The sequence below is a fragment of the Bactrocera dorsalis genome, chromosome 1 (assembly GCF_023373825.1).
Source record: "Bactrocera dorsalis isolate Fly_Bdor chromosome 1, ASM2337382v1, whole genome shotgun sequence".
Classification (NCBI taxonomy): domain Eukaryota; kingdom Metazoa; phylum Arthropoda; class Insecta; order Diptera; family Tephritidae; genus Bactrocera; species Bactrocera dorsalis.
In genome coordinates, this window is record NC_064303.1 from 114,789,654 (window position 1) to 114,814,572 (window position 24,919).

General features: G+C 38.9%; 1 protein-coding gene across 1 annotated transcript in view; it reads right to left on the reverse strand.

The window, feature by feature from the left end:
- Nucleotides 1–4,461: 4,461 nt before the first annotated feature.
- Nucleotides 4,462–24,919, reverse strand: part of LOC105229291 (ski oncogene) — a 36,431-nt gene continuing 15,973 nt past the window's right edge. The window contains exon 2 of the mRNA XM_049447271.1: nt 4,462–5,858. Coding sequence (XP_049303228.1) covers nt 5,817–5,858 — 42 coding nt within the window. The 3' untranslated portion in view covers nt 4,462–5,816. The remainder of the gene's footprint in view (nt 5,859–24,919) is intronic.

Consider the following 24,919-nt stretch of genomic DNA (forward strand, 5'->3'; position numbering starts at 1 on the left):
CCAGACACCGCCGTTCCAAAAAATTCCGATGTAGTAAAGGAGACTAAAGTTATTGTGTACACGTTACAGTCATTAAGTGGTCACATACATACATATAAGAATATACATATGTAATTCTCCTACCAATTAAAAATATATTATGGCCTATAAAATGCAGACTTTGATGCTTTTCACTTGTTATATCTCCTAACGGATTCACATCAGTTCGCTTGCCATTTGATTAATGGTCCAAGAGACACACCACCACTTCACAAGACCTCGGTCTTGTAATTTCCGACTTACTGCGAGGAGAAGCTCCATCACTCGTCCAGCAAGAATGTAAGCTAGAATTGCATACAAATATTTAAAAACACACACGTGTATTTATTGGTATATGTACACATACATACATATGTACATATATGAACTCAAATTTCTCGACCGGATATAAACCATAAGTGCTCATTTCGCACTGCCATCTGTATTATTTTATTTGGATAAAATTCAAAAGGCTGCTGTGTTGGCAATAATTGCGGTGTGTGAAAATTGTTAAGCCAAGCCAAGACGATTGTCATTACCGCAGAGCAAATCACGGCCAACCGCTATGTGAAAGACAAGCAAGTTTATAACAAAGAAGCCCGAACTAATCGCAAACAAAGCAAAGTCATAAACCTGCCCACATACCACTTCTAACCATGCATAGTAAAACACAATGTTATCAAGAGCAACAACAAAACTAAAGGCACGGTGGTAAACGAATGCATGCAGTGGCACAAAGGTATAGACAACAACAAGCATTTACCCATGACCAAAGAATACCGAGAAGGTGCCGAGGTCTTGAACACGATAAAAAAAAGTACCCGAAGAAGCAGATATTCAACGTTCAAGGAGTAACAGCAACAGCCAGAAAGCAGCGTCTAATAGCAGCCAAAGCAACTCAAGTTATTCGCAACTGGTATTGCAATTGGCTAAAGATCTGATTGTCTGCCAAGCTGTCTGGCTGGTGCTGCCATTGAATATTAATGAAATTGTTGCCGATAATCAGTTTTGAAAACAAACATGCCGACAGACCGAACGATCGACCAACTCTCCGAACGTGCAGTCAAGCAGTTAAGCGTCAGAATATCCAACATCCGAGCGTGCAGTTGGCCTCTTTATATTTGCTTATTTTTATTAGCTCGTTGCACTTGAGTCGATTGCATTCTACATTTCCCCCATACATTTTACGGCATACTGTTTAGTTATGATTATTGGTATTGCTGTTTGCAATTGCTGTCATGGCCGTTATTGTGACGGTGGTTTAGGCGAATGCCGCCAGTTGTGGCCTGTTGCCACTGCCATTGCTTCAGCGATATCCAAGGTGCCCCGTTGGGCACTCATTAATTTTACGGCTCTTCTTTGTAGCTTGACTTTAAAGTGCATTTCCGCCGTTTCTTAGTGAGCAACATTTACGAGTGGGAGTTATGGGCTAGACCAACTGTCAAAATATATACAAGTAAATATACATATGCATGCGCTGATGACTGCACACATCACGGCTGTTGGTGAAGGCGGCAAGTCCTCAGTCGTGGTTGTAGCTGAGTAACGTTTAATATGTTTGCCAGCAATAAAAATGTTTGCTTAAAACTTTACACCAAACCGTTAGCAATGCTTTCCGCCCATTCCCCAAGACGAAAGGATTGTCATATATTCCAACCTGTAGCACTGCAGCAGCAAAGTATTTATGCAGAGCTATAGGTGGCACCCTTCTCTCGATGGCAGAATTATTAAAATGGAATAGTTATTATTACTTATAATATCAAATGAGGTTCTACGGGCTGCTCGCTTAGGAGTTAGTCGCGACGGGCAGGTCGATGCAGCTTAAATCAACATTTTAGTCTTTAGAAGCGAGTATACCTGTCGACATAAGTATGTTCACAAACCCAGTACATTTTTACGCCTTCCTGGCCGTCTATACTTGCAACCGATAACTTAAATGATATCTTGTTGCTAATGATTACTGTGTTTGATTAAGTCAAAATTCATTTTCTTTAAAAATAGAAGCATATACTTAAGTATGTACATAGTTGAAAATCTGCAAAAAGAAACATCAGTTGTGTCTAGTAACTTTACACAACAAACTTTAGCTGGCTAGTAAAAATAATTGATTTCCATTATACCCGGTTTGGTTATACCCGAACTTAGCTCTTCCTTTGTGGTTTTGAATAGATATGTTTTTGTGAACCCGTAAAAGCTTCGGAATTCTTCGATAATAATTGAAATTGTTGACGAACTTTTATCTCACCTAGACAAAAATACGCATCACGTCTATCTGCATACATATACATATGTATATCCACGATAGTACAAACCTTTATATAAAGTTTATAGCAGTTAATGCCGTTGAAGCAAACGCCACTTCCTCCACCTCACCTTAAATACACAGGCTCAGTCGGTATATACACACGATGTACATAGGACATGGCAGATCTGTCGACAAATAAGTCGCACCTTCTCGCCTACAGTCCAACCCACACACAGGCGACAATTGTTTGAGCGAGTCTTAACGACTTTAGTATCTAGACCGTCGTCTGGATTCGTGTCGGCATTTGAGAACAGCCACACCACGTGTCTACCGCCGTCACTGCTATCATTGCCATCGCCGCCGCCGTCGTAACATTACTCAAATAGCATAAAAGGCTGTGAGTATTGAGTGGTAAAACTTGGGCGGTACGTCTTCTCTTATCAAGCGCTACGGTACTTTCTCCCAATTTTGATGGAGCTACCTATGTTGCTCAGTGTAAAGGCGATGAGGAGAACATGCCACAGCTTTTGTTCAACGCCCGTCTGCCCTTAACATGTACACGTACGAAGCTGATAGTCAAACACATGGCAACCTGGGGTGATATCACATAACTTTCAGACATACAAATTTATTCCAACGAGCCATTGTGCTGTAGTGAGATGGCAAGCTGAGAGCTTCATTCAAATTTCATTGCTGTAGGTTGCGGCTAGACTGAGTAAATTAGTGCCAATGTAAGTTTCTTTCAGCCTCTTGTTAGGCATTTCATTCGGCATGCGCTTCAGCATGGGTCGGAGGTTGGTGGGTTTGTTGGACTTCGGCTTAGCGCTGTGGTGTGGTGTTTTTTTAATAGTCGTGTGGCGTGTCACAACGGCGGGCATCAAGTATGACGACGAACAGAATAATTTTCGTCGGCTGTGTCATGTGGGGTGGCCCAGTGGCGTCGGTTGCGTCGGTTGCATGTGAATGTCAGTGGTTGGGGGCACAGTGGTTTGCAAATAAATTGAGTGCTGTCTGCCTGTCTGCTGGTTCTATTAGACGGTTGCTCGTTATATATCGTTGTTGTGACAGTTATTTTTTGTTGTTGCTATTATATTTCAACGTTGTTGCTATGATAATAGTTGTTATGGCTGTCAAGCAGCAACGTGCTGAGGGAAAACACATTACATTTGTGGGTGTGTGCGTAAACTCTAGTCTATATACACGCCCAACTAAATGTACATAGGTACATACTACATATGTATGTACGAGAACGTACTTATAAAGGGTGATTTTTTAAGAGCTTGATAACTTTTTAAAAAAAAAAACGCATAAAATTTGCAAAATCTCATCGGTTCTTTATTTGAAACGTTAGATTGGTTCATGACATTTACTTTTTGAAGATAATTTCATTTAAATGTTGACCGCGGCTGCGTCTTAGGTGGTCCATTCGGAAAGTCCAATTTTGGGCAACTTTTTCGAGCATTTCGGCCGGAATAGCCCGAATTTCTTCGGAAATGCTGTCTTCCAAAGCTGGAATAGTTGCTGGCTTATTTCTGTAGACTTTAGACTTGACGTAGCCCCACAAAAAATAGTCTAAAGGCGTTAAATCGCATGATCTTGGTGGCCAACTTACGGGTCCATTTCTTGAGATGAATTGTTGTCCGAAGTTTTCCCTCAAAATGGCCATAGAATCGCGAGCTGTGTGGCATGTAGCGCCATCTTGTTGAAACCACATGTCAACCAAGTTCAGTTCTTCCATTTTTGGCAACAAAAAGTTTGTTAGCATCGAACGATAGCGATCGCCATTCACCGTAACGTTGCGTCCAACAGCATCTTTGAAAAAATACGGTCCAATGATTCCACCAGCGTACAAACCACACCAAACAGTGCATTTTTCGGGATGCATGGGCAGTTCTTGAACGGCTTCTGGTTGCTCTTCACCCCAAATGCGGCAATTTTGCTTATTTACGTAGCCATTCAACCAGAAATGAGCCTCATCGCTGAACAAAATTTGTCGCGAAACACATTTCGAACCGAACACTGATTTTGGTAATAAAATTCAATGATGTGCAAGCGTTGCTCGTTAGTAAGTCTATTCATGATGAAATGTCAAAGCATACTGAGCATCTTTCTCTTTGACACCATGTCTGAAATCCCACGTGATCTGTCAAATACTAATGCATGAAAATCCTAACCTCAAAAAAATCACCCGTTACTTAAGTGCTGAATCTGCTGTGCGTTCACTGAAATGTGAGTACATAAGCATCGAGCGCGTGTTTGTCGTTACTGGCGGACAGAACAGCCGGCAATGTGGAAGGCATCTATCATCGTGTGGAAGCAGGGTTGCCATTTTTCGAGTTTCCTTATACTCTGAAGTGTTCCTTGTAGTGACATGGATTGTGTAGGTAAGACATGGTTCGAAACAGAACTAACTTTACAAGAAAGTGTAAAATACTTTATCCGATCATATTTTTTCACGAATACCTCTTTCTCAAACTTTTTGTGAAGGCGAATTGTTTTGGAAAAAGTATGCGAAGCACAGACGGAAAATAAGCGAATTTCATTATATTACTACACTGTGTATGACAGTTTAGGTTTTACCTTTGCTTATATATTATGCATGTATCTACATATGTATGTATGATTGTCCTCTACAGCCCACCTCTTACACACTTTCCATTTCAACTCAATATGTCCTTGAGCGGGTCATTGCTGCTACCGTGTTACTTTAGCCACTCACACTGCCCACTGATTGTTACATACAGCATTTCCACACATACATACATAAGCATGCCTGTATATACACACTAACTACATAAATATGTACATGTCTGTAGTGATATCTTTATGTTAACGGCGAGTGCAATGTGTGTTACAAATATTTTTAAGCCAAACCCATTTAATACACATTTTTCTTACTTATTCTCACTTTCTATTTTTATTCACATACCATGCATACATACATATATGTATGTACTTAATGCTTATATGCCCAGAACTATATACTTTTGTAAACATGTTTGAAATTTATAATAGAGGACGTATTAGAATATCCTATAATGCAGTGACGTTATTTTAACACCCAAACTCCTTTATGCAGTCTTTTAATGTGTGCAGGTAGGCATAATTGTAAATATACCTATGTATGACGGCCCAGTTGAGAAAGTGTAATTATATATTGTTAATAAGCACCTTCTCCGCAATATTAGAGTCCCAGAGAAGAACGTATTTGAATTGAAGAAGAAAGAAACTCAGAACGGTGGTAATAAGTGAAGTGACTAAACATCATAGTTTGTATTTGTTTTAATGTACATTAAGTTAACTTGCGAATTTTTAGCGAATATTTTATCAAAGCCTCCTCAAACTCTCATAATAGCATTCGAAGACCATATTCAGCATAGAAAGTATTTTAACCCATGGTAAAAATTGTGTATGTATATTCCAAAATTAATTTACACACTCCTGTTCCAGCATTAAACTTACAGAGATATCACTTTAGACACATATTTTTTACAATTTTTCTTTAAATATCAAAATATTTCTAAAGATAAAATATTTTTAAACACAAATTTTTCTACTCACATTTGCAAATAAGATATCGATCTATATTTCTTACCTAAAAAGAAGAGAAAATACCGTTATTTTATATTTTTATACGAATTAGTATTATTGATATCTATCAACGGGTAAATTTACAATTAGCAGGGAACAAAGAGTTGGAATATTGCAATGAAAATTTTTGTATTGGCAACTCAGAGGATAACCGGGGAAAAGCAAAACCAAAAGTAATAAATGTCACAGAGACAATAGCAGCGCGTCAGTGCAAGCATGTGTGTGGAGGCTTTCATGCATCTTGCGATTGCGGTTGCAGTACACTATGGTATGCAACAAGATTTATGTTGCAAGGCATGCGCGCGCATTAATTTTCATTACGATTCTTCTTGGTGATTACTATTTACGTATCGGTCCCTCCGTACTTCCTCTTTCTTGCGGACCCATTTCACTTTCCTCTCAAACAACGAATAGACAGGCATTTCATGTAAAATTACTCAATGAATAACGCCGTCTAATACACACTTATGCACAGACATATGTATGTACATACATGCATACATATGTACAAAAATACATACCTAAAAACATAATAGACATAAATTTACTTGACTGTCTCTGCAGTTGCTGCCCGCTGAAAGCCGCTTTAACATTTATGAATTTATTTGTTTTTTGCGTATGCGTATATAAATATAATAAATATGTGCATAGGGTATATTTTGAGATAAAGAACTTGAATCACTGAAAATTTCCGAAATATCCAGTAATTGACTTTATTAATTTGTATATGTATATTAATAATACAATTTCGGATATGCGTCCAACGCGATTGAGCCATAGTCCCAACTAACGCTTCGAATATCTACTGTTATACTATTTAAGTTAAAGGCTCTTTTTACATAAACCATGAGACAGGAGTTAATCCACAGAAAGCAGGCAATCATGTGATCAGGATGCCCAGCACTCCAAATGTAGCAATTTTCTTTACTCACTTACCCGTTAAGCGAGAAATGTATCTCTGATGATTTGATGGTAAAATAATTCCATGATTCGCAAACAAACTGAATACAAATATCCAACATTACGTTTACTACTTTTACTTCCAAATGACACCCTATACCTCCACCACAAGTGCAGATGCAGTTGGTGTTGTTCCCGTCACTTTGTGGAATATTGTTGGCGCTGCCGCCGCAACCGCCACAGTTGGTTTGCTGAGCATCAGTCACCTAGCCGCCCAACCCTCCAGCCATCCAGACATGGATTGCAAATTTATGCACGAAAATATTTTTAAATGCGCATCGCGACAACGCACAGCACTAACAACAGCAGACAAACAGTGGACCGTGCCAACGAAAGGATCGTCATTCCGCCATCGAGGCATCGATATTTTGGCAGCCAAGTGGCGAAAATCGCATGCAATGCATCGGCGGCAATTATTACACGCAAAAAATACCGATGAAGCAAAAAACTCTCTTGGCTTGTGTGCCGCTGTGTGCTGCTTTAACAAATCGAAGGGGAATTAGAGGGCGGACGGAGATCCAGCAGAAACGAATGCAATTTCAAAATGAAAATTCAGTAAATCGCGCATTAAATTTGAACGCGCGACTGAAAGTCGAATGCAAGCGTGCGATGCAAGTGGGGGTGCCTACGGACAAGTGGGCGACGTGGACGTATTCATGGGCAAAGTTGTCGGTGCTCACTGAACAGCCAGTCATCGTGTTGCTTAATATGATAATGAAAATTGCACTTCGTCAACAAAAATTCAAGCGATGAAGCAACTAAAATTTGTACAGATATACATACATATGTATGTATGTCAGGGCGTAGCTCCCGCGGAGGCAGACGGTGGCACGGAATTATTGCGTTTTACAATTGGAATTAATATTTCGAGCATAGAATATTTAATATTAGGAAATTATTTAAAGCGCCAGAAATGAATCCATTATGACAGCAATCAATACAAAACATATAGTGCAATATATGTATCAACATATCTATATACATAGATTAGCTAGGATACGAATCAGATCTGAATGTATTTTCTTAAAAGAGGCTACTTTTCATACTTTTTCATAATTAAAAAGGGAAAAGAGGCATATGTATGCACATTTGGATGTGTATTTATTCCTCTACCATATTCAAAACATACGCTATCTCACATACATACAACCATATATTCTGTTAGTATTCAGAAATCAAAGGACAGACAGCGAGTTTGTCTGCGCCGAACGTTGGGGACAGTAACTTCTTATGGCATAATAAATAACCGCAATATAGTATATTTCTTTGCGAATATCAATACATACTTGCAAGCGTATCTCCATTTCATAATCTGAGAGAGCTTCCGAGCAAACGGAAATCATACCATGCATCTACACATTACTTGACCAGCGGCTGCCAAACGAACTAATTTTCTACATTTTCAAGTCTTTTCGCATCACAACTATCGAACTAGTAATAGTGTTCGGTGGACTACAGCTGAACCAATTTAATGCTAAAACAAAGCTCTACATACACACATACATACATATGTCATATACATACATAGGAAAATTAAATCTTTCTAACTAACCGCGCATGTGTATGTGCGTTTACAACGCACATCATCATTATTCCTGAGGACTACCAGAGTTTGCAACCGCCGTGCAGCCGTGAAGCTGACTTATTGTCTTCAACGCCGCTGTGGTGGCGACAATCGAAGTATCCAAATGGCGACGACAACATGTCGCCATTATGTGTATATTTGCAGGCTACGGATGTACATACTTATGTATGCATGTACATAATCGACGTTGTTGCTTGCATGTGCGTATCGAGCGAAAAACGGGGAAGCGAAGTTCGAAATAGAAACGAAGTTAAACGTTTGGCAATATGTCGTTGTGGTGCTGTATATAAGATATACTATATAGTATGTGCATACATATGTATGTGTTTATGTATAAAATTCCTCTTCCAATAAATTTGAAGTCGTTTCTAGAAAAACACCTTCATATGAACGAAAAAATGATTTAATTACCTACATGCATATTAAAGCTTGTAACGACAATTTTTTTTTAATCGTTAATATCCAAGGTGGGTAAATGCGGTTGGGCGATCACTGACTACACGACCCCACTTTTCAACTCGGAAAGAAGGTTCAAAGTAAACATAGAAAAAAGTTGCTGGCGTAAAGATATGTTAGCTACACGCAACACTCTAAATATCTAAGTATACTGATGGCTCGAAAATAGACGATGGAGTTGAATATATTGTCCAGAGTTAAGCATAAGCAACCTTTTAAGTTGCTGTACCACTGCAGTATATTTCAAGCTGAGACCTTTGCTATTGCGAATGCAGCGGAGCTGGCCTCTAGAGTCAACATCTTCGTAGACAGCCAAGCAGCAATCAAGGCAGTCACCTCGTATCGCTTATCGGCCAGAAGTGTCTTGGGTAGCTGGGGAAAGTGTTGCCAGAAGTAAGCAACTTCACTTCTACTGGGTGCCAGGCCACAAAAGCATTGAGGGCAATGAAATAGTGGACGAGATTGCCAAGAATGGTGTACGGCTAACCGAAAAATCCGAAAACGTGATCAACATTTGGAAAGCCTTGCATTGTCTATACGATGATCTCGACAGAAGCACGTTAAAGAAAGTCAAAACTTGCTGGACCGAGCTACCTAACTGTAAGACTGCAAAAGTCATGTGCAAAACGGTAAATCGGGAGTACAAAAAAATTCCTATTGCCACCCGACTTTAGGAACATGTTCGGAATACCAACTGGTCACTGTCTGGTGGCGGCACACGTCCGCATAATGGGGCTGACAGATCGAGAAGACTGCAAATGGAAATGTTTAGAGCAGGGCACCAGGGAAACAATGGAGCACCTTTTGTGCACTCATCCCGAATTGACAAGACTACGCTGTAAGCATCTGGGGTCCCCACGGTATGATACACTGGAGGAGGTATCAATAGTGAAACCGCAGAGTCTATTAAATTTCGCGTCAAGTGCAGGCTTCCCAAAGGATGGCTACTTCCCTTGGACCTAGGAACTGAACTCCATCTAGTATCGCAAAGCACCAAAACTGTCTTATACGTGGCTTATTGGCCTACCAGTTTAACCTAACCTAATGTCCAAGGAAAAAAATACTGTTGTGGGATTATAAGATATTCTAGAAAAAACGGTTGTATGGTAACCCAATTGGTCAAAAGGATTTAAAGCTAAAGAACAAAATGCCTGAAAAACCCAAACTACTTTGATGGCGCTGTGTACGTATTAGAACGTTGATATATGGTAGCCTAAGTGCTCACAATTATGTATGTATAAAGTATGGCTGAGGTGGCATTAATTCGATACGCATCTTCATCGGTTAATTTAGTTTCATTTTCATTGAAAATTATGAATGGGAGAACAATTGCTAAGCAAGCATTAATTTCTATTAGAATACTCTGCATCAGCGAAGGAAAAATAAACAAATCGTGCAAGCTGTTGCATCACTTCGATTGGCCAGCTAGCATGGGAAATAAGAAGAATTCAATAAAACAATCACTGCAAATATAGCAAATATACATAAACAAAGAGCTTATTAAAAATTGACTTGAAGAGAGGATTAAAAATTGAAAAGTACATAAATAAAAGAACGCCGGTGTTAGAAAGTGCTTTGATTATTTGATGAGTATCGCTATGCCAACAACAAAAGCTACAAAAATATTTTACAAAGCGACTATAGGATTTAGTAGCCTACAATTGGGTTTTATGAAAGGAGTCAGCACGAGCATTTAATTAAATACCAGCTCTCTCCCAGGCTTTAATTTAAAAATATTAAAAATATTCCTAAAAAATAATTATTATGATTATTTGTTCAAGCTCCCGATTTACAAAACTCAACATTTTCTTACTTTATAATTTCTCACGATATTTAAACTGTACTCGCTTATGAATGAGATATAGCCCTTCGGGATTACCTTATCTTAAGTTAATCATACGCAATGACGCACTTATACTACGCTATGAAAAATTATATATGTACATATGTATACACACTTACACACGAACGCCCCCAGGATTACGGATATGTGCCAAATTATTGTGTTGGTTTATAGCATATATTATGACCGAAATGACAGAACCTATTCGTAAAAACAGTTACAAATTTTTAGCCATCTGTTGACGCATGCACCGTACAAATGAAATGCACAACTATCAACTGATTAATATTTTAGATATTATATTTATGTATTTCAGCCGGACTTGAAGATCCTCCAATTAAGTTTAATACATGTCTCAATGAAATGAACATTGACCAAGTCAATTCCTATTTAGACACAGAGATATACATACACATGTATGTGTTTATGTAAACAAACGTATATATGACCCGGTTTCCAGACATCTTTCCATCCCCTCCATTTGTCAAACAAAGCCAGCAGTGAAGCTTTTGTCTGGCTCTCACTCGTTACTATACTAGTACATTTACTTTACAAGAACACATAAGTACATATATACTTATATGTACACACATATGTATATATACGGCAGTAGGACAATATAATGTATATTACAAGCAACAGGGATTGACGGTAACTGATTTCGGTCGACGATGAAGATCTAAAATTTCTGTGCGAAATTACACTTAAAATAACGGGTGATTTTTTTGAGGTTAGGATTTTCATGCATTAGTATTTGACAGATCACGTGGGATTTCAGACATGGTGTCACAGAGAAAGATGCTCAGTATGCTTTGACATTTCATCATGAATAGACTTACTAACGAGCAACGCTTGCAAATCATTGAATTTTATTACCAAAATCAGTGTTCGGTTCGAAATGTGTTTCGCGCTTTACGTCCGACAAATTTTGTTCAGCGATGAGGCTCATTTCTGGTTGAATGGCTACGTAAATAAGCAAAATTGCCGCATTTGGGGTGAAGAGCAACCAGAAGCCGTTCAAGAACTGCCCATGCATCCCGAAAAATGCACTGTTTGGTGTGGTTTGTACGCTGGTGGAATCATTGGACCGTATTTTTTCAAAGATGCTGTTGGACGCAACGTTACGGTGAATGGCGATCGCTATCGTTCGATGCTAACAAACTTTTTGTTGCCAAAAATGGAAGAACTGAACTTGGTTGACATGTGGTTTCAACAAGATGGCGCTACATGCCACACAGCTCGCGATTCTATGGCCATTTTGAGGGAAAACTTCGGACAACAATTCATCTCAAGAAATGGACCCGTAAGTTGGCCACCAAGATCATGCGATTTAACGCCTTTAGACTATTTTTTGTGGGGCTACGTCAAGTCTAAAGTCTACAGAAATAAGCCAGCAACTATTCCAGCTTTGGAAGACAACATTTCCGAAGAAATTCGGGCTATTCCGGCCGAAATGCTCGAAAAAGTTGCCCAAAATTGGACTTTCCGAATGGACCACCTAAGACGCAGCCGCGGTCAACATTTAAATGAAATTATCTTCAAAAAGTAAATGTCATGAACCAATCTAACGTTTCAAATAAAGAACCGATGAGATTTTGCAAATTTTATGCGTTTTTTTTTTAAAAAAAGTTATCAAGCTCTTAAAAAATCACCCTTTACTATGCACATAAATGTGCGTACATACATACATGCATAAGTTGGTACACTCCCACGGTTAACAAATATTGCCCATGTACTTGTGAGTGCCTTTTCGAAATGCATAGCTATGAACCAGTGTAGTAACTGGAATGAGGGTACAATGCGTGGGCGTTTTGCTGAATAAAGCTTAACTATATGCGTGTGTATGTATATGCATGTATTCATGAAGACGAGGTAGACAGACATCGCTGCATTCGCTGATTATCAAGAGCAGAGACTGTACAGGGCCTCCTAACAGGACATTAGGGTGTGGTTTGTTTTGTAGGTGTGTGTGTATTGTCATATGTGGTGGTGCGGCGTGAGGTGGGATTGCGGTAAGTTGGGCTTGCGTTGAAATGTGGAGCGGCGAAAGGTTTGAGATGCAATACCACTGGAAATGTAGGCCAAACTACGGGTAAACAACAGCACCAGGCGGAAGTTCATACACTCTCGCAAATCATCCAAACAGAAAGTGCAAAAAACCACTCTTAACACTCTTGTATACCAATATACATACATATATGTATGCCGCTGCACGAAATAGCAAAAACAACTTTTGCCATAAACAGTGACAAGAATGAACAGAGGCAGATGATGTGGTGCCCGTGCTAAGTCCACCTGTGTGCTTTTGTGGTTAAACGAGCAAGTAGAATGTAGAATGTATGCATCACCTGCTGAAATCTATCGATCCGCGGTTAGACAAGGGTTGCACAGGTAATAGGTTAACCAGCATTGCACAGCCCACAACAACTACAGATGTATAAATCTGGTGAAACTTAAGAAAAATTAACGATCAACAGCGATTGTTACTGATCGAGGTGAAACTCTCAATTAGTACTGTTTGGGAAGCATTCTACTAAGCCAATACAGAAATTAAGCCACTAATTCCACTAATTTGTAGTACTGTACACCACTATAAGCAATTGGCGGATATCTCTGCAGGGTATATACAATACATACGCATGTATGTATAAAAGTTTGCTGAAATTGTCGAAACTGGGCCAGTGGATTGAATGGAAACTGTACAAAGGGACAACGAAGAGCATTGCGAAGAGCAAACAAACATAAGTAAATACGGTATTTCCATCTGCGATAATTTTAACATTAGTACTGATATTTTGCAAGGTTTTTCCACTTTTAAGGTATTCTGCCAGAGATGAAGAACGTTTAATATCATTTACGTTCGGTTGGTTGGACTTCGAGGATCTACCTCGGTTCATAAACGAAAACAATATGGTTGTAATGTATGTGCGATATGTAGCAACTCTGCCTTCTAAGTTTTCCACCACGGCACCATCACACAGTATCGAACCAGATGATGAGATGATACCTGTATCGTCCCCGTGCATGAAAGCAAACTCTAAAGTTCCTGCTTCTTTTTGCTCTTTAATAATTATCAGCCATATCAGCATTTCACATGAAGCTAATTAAAGCTGAAGTCCAAATGAAATTTACAACTAAAGAACTGTGTCAAGATAAATATTAGAATTCCTGCATTCAATTAAAAACGATTAATTCACGCAATGGAATTTTTATTGATTCAAAAGTGATCATCTAAGGCCACCACGGCAGGGAGTGTTAATTAACGACCGATCATAAATGCTGACACATGCTTAACTGCGTTTGGCTAAATCGCAACCAAGTTGCAATGACATCAAGTAAATTGGTAAATTTCAGCAGTTCCACTGCGTGAAAACTGTAAATGGAATGATTATGTACATATGTATGTGGTGTCTACGTGGGCTTGTTTACGGTTTGTTGAAGACCAAAAGTTCGCCGCTGCTATGTCGATGTCGCGAGATGGAACCACGACTTATTTGTGCCTGAAAATAGCGGGCACTCTGCATCTGGAGTGCTCTTAGCGATATTTATTTCTTTAGTTTGGAAAATACGAATAGACATTAGCGCTGTTGAAATGAATATGGAAAGAAAATCGGTTCCACATATCGGCTCATCATATATTTGATCAAGGTTTTACGATGTGACTTACAATTTTAAAATGAGCAATGCAGTCGCAGCGAACGATCGCCAATTGCCAACTAATCTTGACGTTAGTTGGGCAATGACAATAAAACATGTCCAACAACAAAAATAGTTACTACGACTGTTTCTGAGCGAACCGGCGCAACAGCAGCGAACCCTACCTTCCGAAATCACAACACAATGAGCGACAACTTTAACACAAATACCCATGCACTTTGATGTGGCCTTGCGCCGAGTGGAGAAAAATACAACAATAAAGCAGCATGCAAACATCTGCACATACCATATGGCCATATCACCACAGTGAAGGTAGCCACGACGGTATACTTTTTTGCACTGCATTAAGAGAAGAAACCTATCGAAATCGACTAACAGTCGAGTAGTCACGGCATTCTACATCTTACAATGCCACAGTGCAGAAACGTGCAACAACCAGCACAAATCAAGCGGCGAGACCACCAGACTCTAAAACAAAACCAGTCGACACTTGTGCGACGCAAGTGGGTGGGCCATCACCGTTGAACGTTCATCGCTACTGCGGATATCAGTTTTCTGCAATCATTACTGTACGAATATACGTACTTCGCTGGCTCTCGGTAGAAGCGGGCCATTTATACGGCGGCGGAGCAAGTGTTGGACTAGCTTATGTGTGTACACTTGGACACCTTGAACGTGTTGAAAATTTTAATTGAAGCACATGGCATTTGAAACGAATTGTTTTGTCTTTGCCATTCCTGCAGTTGCTACATTTTGCGGGACCGATTAATGTTTGCAATATATGCAAATGCAATTGTTTTTCTCCACTTCTGCATATTGTTGTCACTGCACTTCTGTTTTCATTCACTTTTGTCGTTATTCCACGTGAGTGCATTGAATTTGAGCAGAAACAGAAGTCGGGTTCAACAGACTTTTGGAACGTCGCCACACACACACACACATCCATAGAAATATTTGTATGTGAAGTGAGGTAAATAAGTAATAATTTAGTTGGTTAGCATGACGATTCGTTGAAGATTCTGGGTGTTGCATATTAATGTAACAAAAACAATTGTATATCTAAGAATTTTAACGAAATTTTAGCTAAAAACTACAAAAAGTAGAAAAGTTTCTCTCAATTAGCTCCCTCAAAGCCAACAAGTTAAATGCAAAAATAGTGAGAGACGAAACTTTCAAATCCACGATAACTCTGATTTCAAAGCAGTAAAGGGGCATGCAACCAATTTGTTTATTACACAAAGCGGCCAAAAGCGCTGCGTGCCACTTTATGTGACGCTCTCAAAGGCGATTGCATGGCTTTGACAATTTGGTGAGCGCACCGAAGCGATGTTGTCTCAAAGCCATGCCGTGTGGAGCTCTTTGCAGAAAGCGTGCAAAATATAAAAATCTGTTTGAAAAACTAGTGTAAATCCGAATTTGAGGAAGCAACGGTAGGCAATTGAGCCATGACTCACTTGTTGTTGCTTTTACCTTCTAAACTGCTACCACAAAGGCGTCAAAGAGTCAATGCATACAAAGCGTTCCTAACAAATAAACTACAGCAAACAAAACACTTTCACAACCAAAACAGCAGCTTGAAAATGTGCGACAAAAGGTACGGTTCCAGACCTTTGGTAACAAAGCTAAGCCATGAATGACGCTTTGGGAAACCACCCAGTAGCTTACACAACCGCATATGCATATGTGCGTATGCGTCTCTTTTGGCGCCTTTTCAAGGCAGACATTTACACGAAAAGCATTTAGTGCACCCCATGCCAGTTTGGCAGTAAGTTTTTAACAAGCCATATGCTTGAATTTTTGTCCTTATGTACGTCATTTTAACGCTATTAGTTACATAAAACCCGTGTATTGAAGTCTTCGATGTTAGCAAAAGGCTCTGCACGCACCTGTTTATAAGCTTAAATATATATTTGGTCAAAAAATGTTTCTCCATTTTATGGTGCACCCCTAGAGTAACTCTAAAAATACAGAGACTTGCTCGATTTACGCAACCTTATGACAGAGTTACATTAGAAGGTTTTTCATTGCGTCGGAAATCGAACTCAAGTCTTTCAAAGTGGTAAATATACACTGAGTGATATACACAACTGCATACATATGTATGTATGTACATATATTAAATATACAGGGTTTGTCCGTTCTCCGGAATAGCCTTGAGAGCCTTTTCTTTTCGGCCTTTTCAGGCAAGAAAACAAAAAAAATTTGGGGCCCACATCTGGGCTGCAGGGCGTTGGGTTTCCGGCCTTGGTTAGGTAGCAGTTCACAAGAAAGGTGGTGTGAGCCGGGGCGTTGCCGTGGTGCAACTTCCAATCGGCTGCGATGTCTTATCGGACCCGATTGACCCTTCGTTTGAGTCTGTTGAGGACTTCCACGTAAAACTTGGCCTTGACGGTTTGTCCAGAAGGAACAAATTCATGGTGGACGACGCCTTTCATGTCAAAAAAGACAATGAGCATTGTTTTCACTGTGGATTTGCTCAATTATCAAAGATCTTTTCCCGGCCCACCAAAACGCCCTGGTGCCACCGAAAGATACCACGCCTTGCTAAAGCAACATCTGGGTGAGCCTGCTTGATCTATCAAACGTCTCTGTCGCAGATTTACCGAGTTTCACACTGAATTTAATCGCGTATCTCTGCTCTAACGAATGCTGCATTTTCGGCTTCACGGAAAAACGTCGCGCGAAAATGTTTGTCCTGACTCTCCAGATGCTCGGAGACAACTGATCAGCCGCTCGTTCGCCCTCTACCGAATCCAGTGGGTGCGCGCACGCTCCGAAGTACAGTCGCGGCGCAAGAAAATCAGCCCTATTACTTTCCGGACAAACCCTGTATATATGTATGTATATGAACACCTACTAAGTATCACAACGCTCTTTCGTTCATCTCATCCGGCAATAGACTTCTATAAATTGCACTACTTGGTTGCATTTTTGTTTTAATCACAGACTTCAACATAGGTCGATACTACATCGCACGCATTACTCATGCGCTAAATTTAGGGGTAAACTTCGACTGTGGCGATAACTCAAAAGATACATATTTTGCAGAGAAACCGAATAATTGCAATTAGTAAGGCAAGCGTCTGCTAGCAACTGGCAGCAGCACATCAATTCCCATCCAAACGTGGACTAAACGACGCGGGCTACACACAAACAGCGCTGCAGACGTGACACCATTGGTAACGGGTGATTTTTTTGAGGTTAGGATTTTCATGCATTAGTATTTGACAGATCACGTGGGATTTCAGACATGGTGTCAAAGAGAAAGATGCTCAGTATGCTTTGACATTTCATCATGAATAGACTTACTAACGAGCAACGCTTGCAAATCATTGAATTTTATTACCAAAATCAGTGTTCGGTTCGAAATGTGTTTATCGACAAATTTTGTTCAGCGATGAGGCTCATTTCTGGTTGAATGGTTACGTAAATAAGCAAAATTGCCGCATTTGGGGTGAAGAGCAACCAGAAGCCGTTCAAGAACTGCCCATGCATCCCGAAAAATGCACTGTTTGGTGTGGTTTGTACGCTGGTGGAATCATTGGACCGTATTTTTTCAAAGATGCTGTTGGACGCAACGTTACGGTGAATGGCGATCGCTATCGTTCGATGCTAACAAACTTTTTGTTGCCAAAAATGGAAGAACTGAACTTGGTTGACATGTGGTTTCAACAAGATGGCGCTACATGCCACACAGCTCGCGATTCTATGGCCATTTTGAGGGAAAACTTCGGACAACAATTCATCTCAAGAAATGGACCCGTAAGTTGGCCACCAAGATCATGCGATTTAACGCCTTTAGACTATTTTTTGTGGGGCTACGTCAAGTCTAAAGTCTACAGAAATAAGCCAGCAACTATTCCAGCTTTGGAAGACAGCATTTCCGAAGAAATTCGGGCTATTCCGGCCGAAATGCTCGAAAAAGTTGCCCAAAATTGGACTTTCCGAATGGACCACCTAAGACGCAGCCGCGGTCAACATTTAAATGAAATTATCTTCAAAAAGTAAATGTCATGAACCAATCTAACGTTTCAAATAAAGAACCGATGAGATTTTGCAAATTTTATGCGTTTTTTTTTAAAAAAAAGTTATCAAGCTCTTAAAAAATCACCCTTTAGAAGCAATGCTAAAATGAAGAACAAAACAAAAGCAAAACCGAAACCGAAACCGAATGAACGGTAGTCGCTGTCAACAAAGCATGTTTGCAATTAATGTCCACAATTTATTTCGGTCGCAAACGTAGAAGGGATGAGCCACCGAAGCACAGTGGCATTCGGCATACAATAACAAAATGTAGGCAAAGACAAAAAGTCACATGTGCAATAGCAACAGTAATAACTAAAGCATCGGCAGAACTGCGAACGATGATGCGGCCTCCACCTGCTACTGCCATTTCCCCCTACGACAGCGCAACATCTACAAAGCAACAAGAAATTCTGCAAATATTTCTTTTTAATCGAGCTAAAAACCGAAGAACCACCAAAACATATTGTTGCGGTTGTTTTTGTGTGAAAAAGTAAGAGCAGACAACCGATAAATCATAGCAAATGCCCACAAGCAAGTACAAGCGATGCCGATAGGTGCTCCCTGCTCCGTGGTGGAGAAAGGATTGGGTCTAGCCAAGGCAAAATCAAAAATTCTAATCACAGTTATTTATTCCAAAACTATAAAACGCTTGAGTTGAAAACTTTAAAATTAGATATTTATTAAATACACACATACAATTGTAGGAGGACAAGAAATTCATAATCTCTTAACTTTTTCATGATTGCATTTTCTTAACATTATCAACATTCATACTCACAACAAACATGTACATATCTGTATGGTATAGTGTCAATGATGAAGAACGGTAAAGTCAAGAGGTGTGCATATAAATAGCCAACTGAGCACAACTGTTACCACATTAGAGCCCATTGATTGATTTGCTCCATCGCCTTACGGGTATGCTCAAAAACGCAAATTTCAAAGCAAAATTTAGAACAGGGTAACATGAACTAACATTAATTTGTCTTCGTTGCAGCCAAGAAAAAGCTTAATCTTAGGCTTATTTAACATCCACCATATAAATAAGTACATATTTATGTATGTATGTATGTATACATGTATGTACCTAACCTACGACAATCAAAAATTAATTGAGAATAGGAAACAACATACACATGTTTGTATAAATGCAGTATGCAAACGTATTTGTATGTTGCCATACACGCGTGCGCTTTATATTTATGCGCCTAATTGGCATGCAGCGCACATACTTCCCGCCTCGCAAGCACTCGATCAAAATGAACGCAAACGCACGCTACAAGTAAAGAGAGCCACTTTGTTGGCAAGGAAAAGGGCGAACGCAATTGACAACCGACGACTTTAGTGCGGTGTCAAGTTGCGAGTTGCATGTTGCAAGTTGCAATTCCATTAAAATTATGCGTACAAACAGATCTGTTTGTACCCCGCGGTGTCAAAAAAGTCCAGAAAAATACTAGATCCCCCCTCGAGCTAGTGAAATAATTTTTGGCATAGAACGGAACTTTTCCATAGAGACAGAGTGGTTAATATTAAAAAAACATGGCATTATTAAATTATTAAGTTAAATATGGAAATTGTTTGCATAGAAAGTAACAATCGGCTGATTAGTTCGACTTGTGTCTCTTCCACTAGTTTTGAAATAGCTGGAGTTGTAACTAGTTGAGTTGTCAATAGATTTCCGCCAGAAGTACATTATGTATGAATTCTAAACTAAATATTTCTGCACACATATGTACATACATATCTATGTAAAAACAACCATGCAACTACCACACTTATGTATATTTGCAAATGTCGGCTCAGCTTATACATACATTAGAGTCTTCTAAACTTGCGCTTGATCGTTTCTTGTCGAACAGGCGATGGAGGTACACAATGGTTCAACCATGTTCAAAGCCAAATAATAAGAAAGATAGAGTGGAACGTCAGCTACAATATCCACATTTGAAATTATGGCTTGCCGCCTTCATTTGACTCGCTGACTGAATCCCAACACACAAATGCCTTAAAGAGAAGTCGGCGCAGGAAAAACAAACAGCGAAAACCAACAGTACAACAGAACAGCTGAACGAGCTGAGCTGGCAGACAGCACAAGCAGTGGCAAATATTGCCAACGTCGATAAACATTGTAGCGATAGGCAATTTCTGGGGGTGTGTAACACCAACGGCTGCCAGGTCCCGCTGTATGATTGCCTTGTCGGCTGTCTGGCCGAATGGCGGTCCTCTACGCAATAAAAAATGTCCATGACAGCTGCGCCGGCCGCGTCCGTCCGCGTTCCGCGTTCGGCGTTGTCAACCTATGGTGACGGCAATATTGGTTTGAACGGGTGCAATGACGATCGCACAACAAGAACTGCGCCTCGAAAGCCAACAGCAACATCAAATGTGGCAGCAGCAACACGACAACAGCATATTAGTTGCTTGAGCCGTATTTGTGTCGTTTGAGTATTCTGTCCTTATCTCTCACACCAATGTTATTATTGTTTTGCTGTCATATCAGTATTGTAAAGCGCGGACAATGACCAGGCAATGACCTATCGCTTATTCGAGTATTATTAGCATTTCAACGTATCGCATGAAAACGATTAGCATTAACGTCACTCTTTGAGTCTCGCCCCTACCCCTTGACTTACGACACTTACTACTTATCTGCTCTCTTCTTTGTGAATGCGTGGATTCTACTAAGTTAAAACACTGATCAGACTCTACAAGCTTAGCTTATTAAGCTTGGCTTATGCGACGATCACTCAACTGATCACTCTCAGGGCACTGAGTATATTGAGTTTTAAACGCGTTGCCTTTTGGCTCCAATACTTGATAAACTACATACGTTGAAGAAATGCTTGCAAACGATTTCGCAAACTCTTTATAATAAATCCCTAATCCCTGGGCTGTAGTGTTAGTAGTAATGTATTATTAACAAACCTGAGCTCTCAAATACTGCTTTACCAACGATCTATGGTTATGTTAGAATGCTTCAGAAGGCCACTCAAAAAAATTTGATACATCCTTTTAAGAACCCTATTTGAGGTGTGCATCCCTAAGCTCGCAAATGTGTTACACGCTGTTGAAATTTTAAATCGCTTACAAGTGTCTGTTATTTTTTTATTTTTCCGTTGGCATTTAGACGTCCATGAAAATTTAAATGTAAACAACTTGGTGATTTGTGAAGAAATTTGCTAAACGGCGTCGCAAAGCCGGCGAATCGAATAACGTTAAGCAGATTGCTTAGACAATGATCCGAACTGTTAACAACGAAGTTGCATTCGTTGATATTAGTCTAAGCACAAATCGCATAAGCGTCTTTAAAGAGCTTTTGATGGTTAATACATATAATATATGTATGTACATACATATGTATCTAACAGCATTTCACTACTCATACATACGAGTATATACAGATATATCCACGAATACTCATACACATTCATACGCGACAAACAGCCACCAGTTTAACTGGGTTCAGCTCGAGTGGCTGTTATTTATTTGCATACGCAATGTGTTTAATTGACGACAGCAACCGTTTATCTTCTCCACTATATTTTTACGATTTCAGGTGTTTGAAAATATATTTATATATACGTTGGTGTGTATGTTTATGCTTCTGCTCAAGCGAATAAGTCTTCTTATCAACTCTTCTAATTGCATGTGGTAATGCATATCTTTGTGTGTAAGTAAATACATAAATACTACGTTGATAAATACATACATAAGCATGTTTTTGTGAATTGGCAGAAAAATTATTGCACTTTGGCAATGTCGTCTCAGAACTTCAACCTGTTTGTGGAGCTAATAATATATTTGCAGGTAAATATTGAATACTCTCTGCTTGACTGAATTTACCTAACACTGAATTTATATAAGAAAGTTAACTCGCACTATTTTTCACTATTTTTCTATTTTTTATTGAATCTATAAAATAGGGTTGCTTAAAATTTGCCCTTAAAAAAGGTATCAATAACCTCCGGCACAGTAAAGGCCGACGAGCCAAAACTAAATTCCAACGAAATTATTCTTACACAATTAAAGGCTAGCAATAAATAAAACAGAACAATATTAAAAAGTTCGGACCCTGCTGTCATTGCCACTTAAACGGTGTCAGGCGTGGGCGTGGCTATGATTCCAGAGCCAATACTTAATCAATTATTAAAGGTTCTACGGCGAATCGGTCATAGTACTAAACAAAAGATATGAGGCATCTCACTGGCCTCAAAAATTCTTGATAACAACCATAAATTACAAACTAGTCCAAAAAGTGCGAAAATTAAATATTTATAAGATATTTCATCTAAATTTTTTTGTTTCTGTTCTAAACTAGTATAAATCTGGTATATTTTTAAGCGAAATCTTACAATAGATGTCTCAGGCAATCAGTTGCTTGGATGACCATAGGTGTAACCATAAAAACGCATTTCGCAAAATATAATTTTTATCAAAAGGGGCAAATTATAAAAGAAATCAAAGGAGAAAACAACTTAAATCAAAATAAAACGTATGTACATACATTAATATACATATGTATATACTAGCCTGTTATTCCATTAATAAATAAAATATTTGTAGATAATGAAAGAATAGTTAAACACTGAAAACTGTCAAACGAATAAAATCTTGGAACAAGTCCAGCTGTCAACCATAGCAAAGAAATAATCTCGATACTAAGTATTAAACAATACAGTAAAGAAAATAACGGAAATGTGCAAACGAATAGCACAACGCCTAACACACTGACTACACCGTCAAATTTGTTTACACATACATACATTGATATGAGCGTGCATAGTATATAAACTGAGAAGCAACTTGCTTTGCTTATCACCTGGAATAATGGCCAAATAAGAGAGCCAGCGTTGTTGCATTGGAGCTTTTCAATAACTTTTGGGGACCCAGAAAGTTTACAAATTTCGTTCATTAGCTATTATTAAATGCTCATAACGTTTAGCTTTCAATAAAGTCGACACGACATGTAGCTTGGATTCGTACTTTTTTGATTATCGCCAAGCATTATGTACTGAATACGAATGCATGTTTGCATGTCTAATGCAAACAGCGAAAAAATTTAATATAATTGATAATAAAAGCAATAACAATTTTACAATTTATTTAACTAATAGTATATACATATGTATGTACATACATATATCGAAAACAGATGATCAGACAGACGAATCGCCCTGAATATAGTATAATAAAATTCTATTACGAGTACAGTATACTCTCGAAAAGTAAATTCTCAGAAAGTAAATAATCGCGGAAAAGTCAATCACCTTTAAGATTACACAAGCACCTCGAAAAAGTAAATTTTTTAATTTACTTTTCAGAGAGTGTGATAAAAAATTCGAAACGAAGCAAGCAGCGTTTTTTACGATGTTGCAAAAACACTTACTCTCTTGTTTATCGCGTCTGTTTAGTAAATAAACTTTGAGATATGTACATATGTAAATGGTCAGAAAATATATTGCAAAAGAAAAAAAACAAAAGAATATTCAAAATTTTTTCTCTTCATAATAAATACATATGTTTTTCATGTAAATCCATATGTTTTATTGAAGCAAATAAATGAATGAATTTTTTAAGTTTAAAAATGCATTTAATATTATAAAAACAGATAATTTGTGTATATATTTGGAAAAGTAAATTATTCGAAAAAGTAAATTACCCAAAATACCAATCGATTTACTTTTCGAGAGTATACTGTATAACATGTTCCGGATATCGTTGACAGCATTTACCACACTGTCAAGAAAACTACGAGCACAGCAACCATATAATTATCCAGTAATCCGCAACGAAAGGAGTAATAGAAATTGCATTATGCATACATACACTTACATATATTAGTAGTAATGCAGTTTGGAGATGGAACCCTTCGTTCACAATAAAAACGCGTCATTGCTATGGCAACCAACAACATCGCCGACGCCGATGTGGGGGAGACTATGAGGTGGCAGGCGTTACCGACTACTTCAGCGCGCACGAACACGTTTTGCAACGAAAGGGTAGCAAAAGCCAACCCGAAAGAAGTAGATAAGTGGCAGACGTTGCAGATGGATAGAGCAAGTTTGTGAGTTCGCACTGCAGGGCATGTCCTAACGAAGGAGTCTTTAACCTTTCAAGGATTTTCAAGCTCACACCTCACTCGTACACGCTTATTTCCAAACACGCATACATGCATACATACATATGTATGTATATAGTCACATGTCGAAACGGATGCGCTATGCAATATGTTGAATGTACATACATACATACATACATATTTATGTACATACATACATACATATGTGCGTGCACTTCAGCAGAACGTAAAACCTGCATGAGCTAAACCAGTGAGTAAGTAGAGTGGCAAAGTGAGTGTATAGTCCAAGTACGAAGTTGACTAGTAAAAATGTGCAAAAGAAGGGGTTTGATGTCCTGATAATTCCGACCGTTGGTCCACAACTGGAAAACATACATTGGTAGTGAAAAAATTAGCTTACAAATTCAAGAATGGTATGTAAAGTAATGGAAGTCATGATTTATCAGCTTTATATACATA